Raw genomic sequence first — 13013 nt, forward strand, 5'->3', positions numbered from 1 at the left:
CATTTCTTGCTACCGTCACTATAACATAAACAAATAGCTCCTTGTTCTTTCTATTATAGATAGCGGGAAGAGAAAATGCTACCAATTACTGAGTGGGGACAGGCCCCTAAAACAAGGCCATTAAATGTAAAATAAAATATTTCAAACAATCTTGAAGTGATAACTGAGAATACTCCTGATATCGCTAACTATGATATAACATTTGACTTACCGCCGGTTATATTCGGTTTGGTTCACTTCCGTTTTTTTTTTATCATTTGTATTTATCTTACAATAATAACAAATAATCTTTTCACAAATTTTGTGTTGATTTCGTAATCTTTAAATTTATACAGCCGAGAGTTATAATCGCTTGGCATTCAATTTGCTCTCAGAAGCCTAACAGCCACAGAGCTATTAGGACGTTTTGTATCTCTTACTAATAAATTTAATAAAGTTTTCTCAAAATGGTATTAAATGGGCGCACTTCTAGCCTATCAGAGTGTAAGTATCGTGGGAATATATTTCCATTAATAGAGATAACCTGCGGCCGTGGTACACTAAGACAGTCTAATAGACAATCTAATGAATTCGTTATTAAATTTGTGGATATGTGGTTTATACGGTTATTGAAAAGCTGCACTATTTAGTAAAAAGTTATTTGAGTATGAGTTAAGTTGTGCTGTCCCAGATGTGGCGTCTAGTTTTCGTTTTGAATATTTCGATATAAAAGACAAACATCGATACAAATCGGACAATCGTGAAAAATGATGAACTAATACTTGTATACAAATTCTGAAGGAAGGGCATATAAGTAGCTATGACATTGCTAGAGAACCAACCATCGAAGACTAAACAGTTTTTAACCATTCGAAAAAGGCTGAATTTATTGAGCTGAATTTCCAGCTATTCTGCATCATTTTATATATTCCAAAATTTTTTTACATAAAAGTATGTACAAAACTACGAGTCGCAATTAACCAATAAGCTGGATGTGCAGTCTCCATCGTTGTCGAGTATAGCCTGAAATTTTCTCGGCATTCTTTGAAGCTTTTCTGCGTAGCTCGTCGACAAAGAGGATCAGATTTTACGAACTTGACGCACGAGTTGCTTTAAATCGTGGACTATATTTTCGACAAGATGCGTTTTCCTTATTCCCCACACATTTACAATGGGTTGGCGTCTGGGGACTGGGAAGGCCAGTCCATTACTGTGACGCCATTTTCTTATTTTGTTGTTTCTCAATGTGTTTTTCTGAGAGTAGTGGTTTTGACGATGTGAGATGGTAGGATATGTTCGCCTCCTTCAGTCGTCGTTCGGCGGTGTTGGTACTCACATCTATTCCCTTTTTAGCAAGCATTATGCGTGTAGTCGCAAAGAAGGGTCCGCTTAAAAAGTTGAACAATCACTTTATTCTGCTTTTTTGTCGTCACTCGCTTCAAAGCGCGTTCGAAAAAGTCATCAACATTTTTGTACACTTTGTACCGCTGATTCCACATCACAACAAACTTTTTTTAATTTTTTAATCACTTTTGCAGTCACAGCGTAAGATAATTTCGACCCATGATTCAATTATTAAAGGTTTGCTCACTAGTGACATTCGCTTTTTGACACTCCCTTACAAAAGGTTGTATTTAAGAAGGTGAATAAAGTGGAAAATATTAAATCTTTTTTGGTAAAAATGGTACCAAAAAAGTATTTTCTTGCTTAAATGGAAACAAACTGCGAATGATTTAAAAAATTAATTTTAATTAATATTTGAATGTAATGAATTTATTAGCGGAAATTGCCAAGTCTAATATTAAAACAAGAACTTATTTCACTTACATAATCCAAGATTTTATTTTGTGAATTCATTTTTAAATTTAAAATCGATCGCAAAGTTGCAAAGTTTCGCCAATATGAAAGTATTTTGTTAAAAATAAATAAATAATTGGCACGTACAATTCTATTAGGTAGTTGGCCGAGATCCTCCTTCTATTTGTAGCGCGTGTTCTACAAATGGAAGGACCTACAGTTTTAAGCCGATTTCGGTAGATGGTTTGTTATGAGAAGCTTTTTCATGCTGGTACTGTGCTTTGCTAAGCCTCCTCTGGACACTTCATCCATCCATGGGGAGGTGGGCTCATTGGAAATAAGTTCCGTCAATCCCAACTTTTTTGTAATAAGGTATGCAATGTTATCGATCGCGTCGGGACTACCCAATTATTCTCCCTGTCGTAACTCTTTGGGAAAATGCTAGCTCTTTGCAAAACATGAATTCCGTCTAAATCACCACATCATAAGAAATAAAGCTTTGTAAATTCACCACTCATCGATCTCGGTTAAGCGGTATGTATTCCATGGTATACTACCGTATGGTAGCCCTGAACATACCGATGAAAACTCTTTAGCGAGTTGTTGCTTGTAAGCAGACCATTTTGAAAATTAAATGTATTTTCTACAAATTTTACTTTTCCTACACTTTTACTCAAAATTTCTAGAGCTAGCAACCCAGTATCTTGCTAAGGGAGCCGATTTGTCAAAGAGAACGAGAAAGCTGTTTACTGAGCAAACCTTTTATCATTGAATCATGATTTCGACCCTTTCGAATGCGTGCATAAAAATACCGCCTCGAAACGTTTCGCGTCCTTCTCACTCATTTTGGTTTAGTTGCGTTTACGGGAAAGTTTCGAACGACACTAACCTAAGTTAGCACTGGCGTCGTAGCACTTGAGTGGGACTATTATGCAGCAAAAAGCAGAACGAAATATATCTTGAAGTTACAAGAAAAAAAACGGGTTTCTTCCTTCTGACACAGACTGTAAAACTCATAATGAAATGTCTTTGATACTTTCATTTATTAATTTTTATTTGCTTTTCCAACTCACCCAAGCCGAAAAGAAAAAAATGTTTAGATAATTTATTTTTTTTATTTTTTTTTTATTTGTTAAAAGAGTAACAATTATAAATAACTATTCCAGTTAAAGAGCTAAAGCACTGGCTACTATGGCCTTCGGCTATTAGTATAATAAAAACGACAGCGTGTCTTATAGCCTTAACTTACATCTAGATACATAATCACAAATCTTATTTAAATTGCATAACGTTGTCTGTTTGAGGAGTTCCGATGGTTTGATGCTTGAGAAAAAGGATGTTCTGATATTTTGTAGGGAAAGACAAGTATCTATCAGATGAAGTGTAGAAAATTCGTTGGAGCCACAAAAAGGGCATGTAGGCTTCGGTGACCCGCTGAGCAGGTGGGCATGTGTCATGAATGTGTGGCCGATTCTCAGTCGAGTAAAGATTTTTGCTTGGTGACATAATGCAGATGGAGGGTAGATATTTTTTCCCCCAAAGGGGTTAAAGTGGTTATAAGGATGCTGATAAATGTTCCATTTAGTTGCTGCGTTATCTGCGGCAAGTTCTTTCGCTAGTATCTTTATGTCATTGCAAGTGATATAGTCAAATGTGTGTGCCCAGGAATCCACATAATTTTGATTGCACCTGTGTGTATTGAAATTATATTGCGGATTTTTCTTATCATCGGGGTGTCATTTGTGGGGTTTAAGATAGCTTCGATTGAGGATTTGCTATCGGTGCAAATTAAGTGCTTGCTACATTTCTGGGAGGCAAAGATTACTACTTCAAGTAACGCAACTGCTTCAGCTGTAAATATTGAAGTGAATCTTGGCAAAATTCCGGCATAGATGGTAACATCTTCTGCGTTTGTCACTGCAAAAGATGTGCAGGTGTCGGTTTTTGATCCGTCGGTAAAAATGATCTCCCAATCTTTCTTTAATGGGGAAATGGTTTCGAGAAAAATCTGGTTGTATTCGTTTGTATTAGTGGAATCTTTTAAATGTTTGGATAAATTGTTCAATATCATCGAGTTGGGAACCACCCACGGTGGATGTATTGCAGGTTCTACAAGTACTGGCTGAGCAATGATATCCAGTTTTTCGGCTTCTTTTAGAATGATGGAGATTGTTGATTCCCGGCTCTTTCTGTTTAATTTTTGAGTACTCGAGTTGATGTTTTTAAACAAAAATCTGTTTCTACATTGAATTATCTTCAAAATACTTGTCCTTGTATTGTTGGTCACCCTTTCCGAGATGGTGGGAAGTCCACATGGTAAGGTGCTTCTAGGCGCTTTAGATGAGTTTTAGCGCAGTGTCCGTATATAACCAGTCCGAAGTCAATTTTAGATAAGATTAGAGATCTAGTGATATCTAATAATGTACTTGTATGTATCAAACAGTGCTTTGAGGATAAGTATTTAACTATGTTTAGTCTAGATAATAGGCTTAACCTAACGTATTCACAATGTTGATTATAAGTTAGTCGCTTATCAAAGATAATGCCTAATATTTTAAGTGTGTTGGTGTGGGGGATTATGGTATTGGAGAAGGATATAGGTGGGAATATGCATTTATGCTTGCGACATGTATGGATTGTAGAACTTTTATTCATAGAAATACTGGCTCCCGAAGCTTGTGACCAAACTACGAGGTCCGCAAGGATACCGCTAAATGTACTTTTGACTTCTGATAAATTTTTCTGCGTAAATGAAGTGTTTGACATGCAGATGCTTGGATATTATAGAGTTAACTTCATTAAAAGCTATGATGAACAAAATGACAGATAGAGGTGATCCTTGAGGAATACCATTAAATAGGGGAAGGATTTGGGATTCATGGTTGTTAGCACGAACATAAAATTTGCGATTGCATAAGTACGATTTGATAGTATTATACATTTTTTCTCCAATCTTCCAGCGATTTAGCTCTTCCAATACATTGTGAGAGCCTATTCGATCGTATGCCTTTTCAAAATCTAAGCTAAGCACAGATACATGGTTTCTATCGGCAGCGAAATGTTCAAATATTAGAAGTGGATCTATTACACTAAACCCTTTTTGAAACGCAAACTGGTGTGGGCTAAGTAGGTTATTTTTTTGGGCAAACGAGATGATTCGTCGGGAAATCATTTTCTCCAGAACTTTTGACATGCAAGGGAGAAGGGATATAGGTCTATAACTAGATATGAGGGAGTTGGGTTTATTGGGTTTGGGGATGGGGATAATTGCGGCAGTTTTCCACGCTTGAGGGAATAATCCTTGACTAAATATTGAGTTGTATAGGTTAACGAGTCGGGATTTTAAGAAGGAAGGAATATTTTTTAGTATCGCGTAGTTAATTCTATCAGCACAGGGAGTCCTACCCTTCAGAGAAAAAAGCATTAAATCGAATTCTTCTATTGCTACACTATCGGAGGAAGGGGAGGGGTTACGGTATTTAAAAGCGCTTATATTGTCTTTTCTTCTCTTGAAGTCGGGGTGGAAGTTTGAGCTGTGGGAGTAGTTTGACCAGGTGCCTGCGAATTTTTCAACTATCTCTTGTGAGGAATAAACTGGCCCTACTGGGAAATGAATAAATGGGATATGGTTAGGTTGGGAAGAGGCAGTGAGAGTTCTTATGTCAGCCCAAATTTTTTTTGGGTTGGACTGTGGTGTAATTTTAGCTGTGAGAGTTTCTAGTGCTTGTCTTTTACAAGACTTCAACTCACGCCGGAATAGGGCATTGTGTCTCTTATACGCAATGAAGTTCTCGTCCGTCTTGTTTCTTTTAAATTGAGTCCATGAGGACTGCTTATTTTTCCTTAGGATGGAGAGCAAGTTAGACCAGTACGGAAGTCTGGCTGTATATTTTTTAGTACTGGTCTGTGGAATTGAAACATTGGCAGCTGACCGAATGAGAGATTTGATTGACGCAGCTTCTTTATTTACGTTGGCAGAGACTGGTATGTTGTGTGCTAAGGATACCAACGTAGCGCTGAACGCTTTCCAGTTCGCCTTTTCCGTATTGAATTTTAGCTTAGGCTTAACTTGATAACTTTGAGGTAAAGAAACGGAAGTTATTATGGGGAAATGATCACTATTGTGTAAGTCATCTAATGTTTCAGTTGTTAATCTTGGTGCTATGGATGCGGAGGCGAGGTAAATGTCAGGGTGGGAGAAAGTCTTGTGGGTGGAAAAGTGGGTCGGGGAATAATCGTTAAGGATGATGAGGTTTTTTGCGAGAACGACGTCTTCAATAATTTTACCTCTGTTGTTGGTGGAAGATGATCCCCAAAGGGGACTCCATTTAATATTTTATTTTAATAATATTTAATATATTTTAATTCATAACAAAACAATTTGTAACTTTCCGTTATTAGTTTTTATTTACTTTCAAACTCATTTAAAACTAGTGATTTTCGGCACAAATTTGACTAGAATTTGTTTGATTATTATAAAATAGTTCAAGAAAAAACTTTTCTAGATAATATTTTAGTTCATAAAGGAGTATTTTTGAAACTTACATTTAGTAATTTTTATTTATTTTTACTCATCCAAAACTAGGGGCTTTGGCACAAATTAGAAGAGACGGCGAATTATTTCAGGTGGAAAATGGGGTTGTAAGGTTTCACCTGCTCCGCTGAGACTTCTACTTTCAATTGAAAAAAAGTCGTAATTTTCATAAAACCTTCATTTCATGTAAACAACTCTATTATAACGACTATTTTCAAATTAACTTAGAGCAAATTAGGGATATACTCTCAAACTTGACTTTTTCAGAGCATACTGAAGTGGAAAAAGATAAGCATAAATTTGGCGTGACATAACTGTAATTGAAGTGTATTAGAAACAAAGTAGAGAAGTGAAATATTTTAAACAGCTCTTGGTTTCCTGGTTTTTCATGGTAGATATGTATGTCAACGCCCACTATCAGAAAAAAACATTTTTATCATTTTTATATTTGCTGTAGATTTTATAACCCGAATTAAGCGGGGGATATTCATGCACGAGCCCACCCGTCTACAGCAGATACGGTATGGTGGATTTTATAGTTAGCATACGTCGAATAGAACTCACGGCCAAGCCCACCCGGATGCAGCGTGCTCTTTATAAGTGGAGCTACTAGCCACATGACTGATATTATTTATCTTATTTTTTTAAGCGAATACTTAAGGTACACTAATGAGACACATATGTGTGTATGTAGTGTAAAAGTTTGTATTTAGATAAGTTAATCCAGGCATGTGTTATCACTGAGTGTATTCCTTTAGGTTTTATAAAACAATTTTTTTTTTGTCGGGACAACTAGCAAGTGCAGCACTCAGACATGAATTAAGTCAATTGTACTACACTTGGATTCCCTTTTAATTTTCTTTAAATCTACCCGATCTCCGAAGAAATCTGAGTAGATCTTGTGGTGCCAAGGAGCTAAGATGGTCGCTTCTTAATACATCAGTGCCAAACACCTCAAACCTGATCTGAACCTGTCTGAGATGCCCAACCACTCCATGGGCATTTTTAGCCATTTGCTAATCGTGGCTGTGATGGCCGAAGAAGGGAGTGGCAAAACGGGCGCTGGGCTAAAGAATTTGGCCTTAGAGCCCATCTTCGCTAAGGAGTGAGAGGTCTCGTTACCCGCGATACCCACGTGTCCTGGGACCCATGTTAGCATCAGGATATTATGTCTACCGACATAGTTCAGCCTGGATTTACAGGACTTGACTACCCCTGATGTAGTTGGGAGGCTGTCTAAGGCCATAAGCGCATCTTGGCTGTCGCTGCAGACACATATAGATCTGCCTCTCAATCGGTTTTCCACAACAAAGTTCATCGCTTCTTGAACTGCATACACCTCCGCTTGAAACACAGATGCATGCATTCCAAGTGCAGTTTTGTCCCGCTGGATTCCACGAAGACCCCAGAGCCAGAGCCATGCTCGGTCCTGGAGCGATCCGTAAAAATGCGAAAACAGTGTTTTCCGGGCTCATTTTCTGAGTTTGACCACAACTGAGCCTCTGGCCGCACTACACTTTATCTCTTTTCAAGTGCAACTCTTGATGGCATGGAGTCAAGGGGCGTGGAGAGAATCGTTGGATCGACGTCCACGCCTTCTCTGTTTTCCAATGCCGGACAGGGGCCGTACCAGTTCCCATTGTGTTTCAGCCTGCAGATGGCCTTCAAGGCCTCTCCTTGGATGAAAGCAGCAAGTGGTGGCAAACCAATCAGAGCATCTAATGCCGGGCCTTAAGTAGTCGGAAAAGCTCCGGTGCAACAGATGGCCACAGTGCGTTGTAGTCTCGATAAGGTGCTCCTGACTCCCACGAGAGGGAGTCTACTCATCCAGACCACTGATGCATAGGTGATAATAAGTCTTATCATAGCCGTGTAGATCCATAGGACCTTGCTAAGAGAAAGACTCCACGTTTTCCCAAAGACACCTTTGCACTGCCAGAAAGCCGTCAGTGCTTTAGATGTCTTTGTTTCAACGTATGATTTCCATAGGAGCTTACTATCGAGGATTACTCCAAGATATTTAATTTTCTTGGATAGCTGGATTGTGACTCCTTTAAGCTTAGGCAGAACGAGTAACGAGTTTATAAAACCTACAAATCAAATTAAATAGCACAAGTAATGCACAGATTTAACACAGTAATATGGTACATATTTTCCAATACACCATTTTTTTTAAATTGTCAGTGTTAATAATTTATATGACATTGAGAATTTTACTAGTGAAAAAATAATAATTTACGGTAGGGAAATCTCGGCCAACCAAGTACTAAACCATACAATTTTTAAACTAATAATACATAAATTTTGTTTATATTTCACTTAAAAAAATTATATGACCACACCTCCAAAAAACACTCCCTCCATTAACACCGATTAACATTGATATCATCTACAGTAAAGGCACCCACGTTTGGCTGGCGACATTTGCAGTGTCTCATGATATGCATTGGCCTCACTGCAGCATTTGCGATGCGCGTCAATATGTCTGTGGCAGTTGTGGCGATGATGGATAATAAAGCGGCAAATCCTGATTTTCCTGTAAGTTTCTCGCATATTTGTATGTATGTAGAAAAAAATGCAAGCAACTAATTAATTTGAAACCCTTTACTTTCCAACATAGGAGTACCACTGGTCGGAGAAGACAAAAGCGCGTGTACTCAGCAGCTTCTTTAGTGGTTATGTATTCACTCAAGTACCCGGTGGCATACTTGCACGTCGTTTTGGTGGCAAGGTGCCGTTACTTTGCAGTTTCACCATTAGCAGCATTTTGGCAATACTCACGCCATTGGGTGTTAGTATTGGTGGCTGGAAGCTGCTTTGCTTCATGCGTTTCCTGCAAGGTTTTGGTCAGGGTGTGACGACGCCCTCAATACATACCCTAATTGCTAAATGGTCGCCGGTTGAGGAACGTAGCTCACTAGGTACTTACTGTTATTCAGGCATACAACTGGGCACCGTCACTATATTGGCATCGAGTGGTGTACTAGCTTCCTCCAGCCTGGGCTGGCCCAGTCTTTTTTACATACCCGGTGGTGTGGGTCTTCTATGGGCGGTAGCATGGATAATTTGGGGTGCAAATTCACCCAGCGAATGTAGGAACATAAGTGCGGCGGAAAGAACACTTATCGAAGAGTCTTTAAAATGTAGTGTGGAGCAAGAGGAGAGAAAGAGTAAATTGTCTACACCCTGGCGAAAGATATTCACATCAGCTCCATTCTTAGTGATTTTATTGGCACATTGCGCAAATTCTTGGTGTTTTTGGACGCTGCTCACTCAAATTCCTTCGTACATGAAGAGCGTTCTCGGAAAGGATATAAAAAGTAATGCTTTGCTCTCGGCTTTGCCCTATTTGACAATGTTCCTTTTGGGATTGGCATTGTGTCCCATCGCCAAGTACCTGGAAAAGAACAATTACCTTAGCGCAACTATGAGTCGCAAACTTTTCAACACCATAGGGCTGTGGGTACCTGCGGTAACGCTAATCGGGCTGGGTTATATCACACGTGAACAGGCCGATTTGGCTGTGATTTTGTTGACATTAACAGTTGGTATTAACTCTGCCGTGCATTTCGGTTTCCAGGTGAATCATATTGACTTGACACCAAATTTTGCTGGTACTCTGGTTGGCTTGACTAATGGCATCTCTCATGTGGTCAGCGCAATGGCGCCGTTGTTGGTGGGATATGTTGTTACCGATACGGTACGTAAAATGGAATGAGCTTTCCTACGCATAATTTACTCTTTTTTTATTACAGAAAAATCCTGATCAGTGGCGTATAATATTTTTCGTAGCAGCGTTCATTAGCTTTGCCGGCAATCTGTTATTTATACTCTTCGGTACGACAAAAGTGCAACCATGGAATGATGAGCAAGTCGTGCAAACCCACGAAATGAAGCCACTCAGGGAAACCAACGTTGAACCAAATCATGCAAAAAATCAATCAGTTCTTTAGGGCTTAATCAACTTAGTTTTAAAATTATTATAAAGTTTATTAAAAGTATTCCAAAATTTAGCCTCCGAACAATAACTTTGGTATTGCTTAATGGTCGAAACCCAATGGTAATGAAAACAATGTTAGTAAATAGAATTAATATTTCTGAAAGAATATCAAAATTCTTTAATATTTACCTCATTAGAAAAATTTTTTCTGCACTATGTCAACGAACAAATGTGAGAATTGGGTTAAGAAATCGAATTGTAAATAATGTACATAGTGTAGAGAAACTTTAATCCTAACGTGCTCACAGTACCTTCCTTTTCCTTTGTATTGCAAGCTAATTGTACATACATAGATTTGAACAATCTATATGGGCACAGTAACCGAATTGCTATTATCAGCAGAGTGTGTTTGTTATTTCCTTCGCCTATAAGTAAAGGGTTATTTAATAAGAGGTCTTATTTTGATATTCAAAGAAAATTGCTATTTTTTAATATAAATGATCGGATGTTTATTTCATTATAAAGAGGACGGTATGCCGTTAATAGTGGAAAATAACATTAGGCAAGCAACCACCACGACTACGCTTACAGGACCAATATCCTTTGTATGAAATTTTCCTTAACCGAATTGCAAAGTGGCTGCCCTATGTCCTCGATAGCCTCACGAATTCCATCTTTGAGGTCTTCCATCGACCCTGGGCGCTGTTGCCGTAGACCTTCTCTCTCTCGTGACCTCAAAGAAAAAAGTCACAAGGTGTTCAATCACAAGATCTCGGTGGTCAATTGTGATCACCTCTTCGAGAGATAATACGGTCCGGAAACTTTTCCCGTAAAAGATCAATAGTTTCGTTGCTTGTGTAGCGCCGTCTTGTTGAAAATAAACCTTATCCAGATCAATACTATCCAATTCCGGTCATATAAAATCGTTAATCATCTCTCCTGTTTAACACCTAGCACCTGTTATTGGAAAATCCTTTATATACCAGATCACGCTAATTTACTGGCTTGAGACATGACATATTGAAGACAAGGCGAATTCATTTATTTAATTAATAATTCATTCATGGCACTGGAGCAGCTGATTTAGCGATTTTGTGTGTTGATTGTCAAAGTGGTCTACATCTTTTTTGTTGCTTTGTTTGTTTATTTATACTCCCATAGAAATTGTATATACTTGTATTAACCCAATATATTAACCCTTCAGTTGACAGTCAAAATAATCTACCCCCGACGACAATTTTTTGGGTATAAGTCCTCTATATCCCGAAATAGTTGTATACATTCGATAAATATTTATTTATTTATGTTGTAAGAACACAATTCTAACTGAATTCATCAATAATATTATATACAGCAACTTTCGTACTCCTATATCAGGTATAAAACGCAGGCAGCTGCACCCTAAATTTCTCGTTTTTGTGAAAACCGGGTGGATTGAACTTGAAAGGTAAGCGATAAGGTGGTTTCCTAATCTTTTATACCTGAGGTATGTTCGAGAAAACTTTTGGAACCGATATGGTTAAATATTTTGAAAAGCATTGTGAAAATGTCTGATTTAGTGCCGAATAGTCGTTATTTGCGGGAAGTGTTGATTTTCCTCTTTCATTCCGAAAAAACGGTGGCTGAAGCGCATCGAGAGCTACAAAAAGTTTATGAAGATGCTGCTTTAAGTGAAACAACGTGCCGAGATTGGTTCCGTCGCTTCAAAGATGGTGATTTTAATGTTGACGACCAAAAACCTTCGAAGACGCTGAATTAGAGGCATTGCTCAATGAGGATCCGTGTCAAACGCAAGAAGAGCTTGCTTCAGTATTAGGAATTACCCGCCAATCTATTTCCTAGCGATTGCATGCTTTAGGAATGATTCAGAAACAGGGGACTTGAGTTCCTTATGAGTTAAAACCAAGGGATGAACATCGTTTTTTCATCGCATCGTGACGGGTGATGAAAAATTGATTAATTATAGCAATTCAAAGAAAAGAAAATCATGGGGACTGCCCGGTCATGCTTCTACGACATCGCCTCGGCGGAATATTTACGCTGCGAAGGTTATGCTATGTATTTGGTGGGACCAAGTTGGTGTTATTTATTATGAACTGTTAAAACCAAGCGAAACCATCACTGGGGATCGGTATCGACTCCAATTGATGCAATTGAACCGAGCACTGCGCGAGAAGCACCCGCAATACACGGAGCATGAAAAAGTGATTCTACAACATGACAACGCTCGGCCCCACGTTGCCAAACCCGTTAAAACCTAGTCTACTATTACGATAAAGTCAGTTAACCTCGGTGAGGACTGACAACATCGTCCCACGGTAACATTCAATTGGAATTTTGTCTATACAGATGGTTCTAAAATGGATTGTGGTGTTGGAGCTGGTATATTCTCATAGACTTAAAATTGAAAAATCAATCCAGCCACTGGATTCAGCTACTACAAACTCTATGGTGGTGGAACAAAGTAGGAATATCCTTATCACCTTGAATGTAAACCATAAAGTTACCTTAATCTGGGTGCGGGGACATCGGAATATTGAAGGTAACGAAAAAGCAGATGAACTGGCAAGAAGGGGATCTGCCATGAATAACGCTCCTGCAGAATTGGTATTCACACCATTAGGTGCAGTCAAGAGTACAATTTCCCTAAAATACCTTCGAATCGCGGATTGTAATATAGATGGAGAGACTAGACGAAATGCAAAATCAGCAGAACGTTATGGCCCACCTTCAATCTCAAACAATCGTCAATATTGTTAAACA

General features: G+C 38.5%; 1 protein-coding gene across 1 annotated transcript; it reads left to right on the forward strand.

Annotated features, from left to right (window-relative positions):
• Positions 1–378: 378 nt before the first annotated feature.
• On the forward strand, positions 379–10338 carry LOC129246035 (putative inorganic phosphate cotransporter). Its single transcript, XM_054884542.1, has 4 exons — positions 379–483; positions 8706–8848; positions 8931–10010; positions 10066–10338. Exons 1-4 carry the CDS (start codon positions 447–449, stop codon positions 10261–10263), a joined length of 1458 nt encoding a protein of 485 aa, XP_054740517.1. The 5' UTR covers positions 379–446; the 3' UTR covers positions 10264–10338.
• The last annotated feature ends 2675 nt before the right edge of the window (positions 10339–13013 follow it).

Source organism: Anastrepha obliqua, chromosome 4 (genome assembly GCF_027943255.1).
Source record: "Anastrepha obliqua isolate idAnaObli1 chromosome 4, idAnaObli1_1.0, whole genome shotgun sequence".
In the NCBI taxonomy this organism is placed as follows: Eukaryota; Metazoa; Arthropoda; class Insecta; order Diptera; family Tephritidae; genus Anastrepha; species Anastrepha obliqua.

Excerpts from the sequence above, each read along its gene's own strand:
- LOC129246035 (XM_054884542.1), top strand. The coding sequence starts at position 447 with ATGGTATTAAATGGGCGCACTTCTAGCCTATCAGAGT. Across the intron at positions 484-8,705 it reads CACTTCTAGCCTATCAGAGT|TAAAGGCACCCACGTTTGGC; the intron begins GTAAGTATCGTG and ends TATCATCTACAG. Across the intron at positions 8,849-8,930 it reads CGGCAAATCCTGATTTTCCT|GAGTACCACTGGTCGGAGAA; the intron begins GTAAGTTTCTCG and ends TTTCCAACATAG.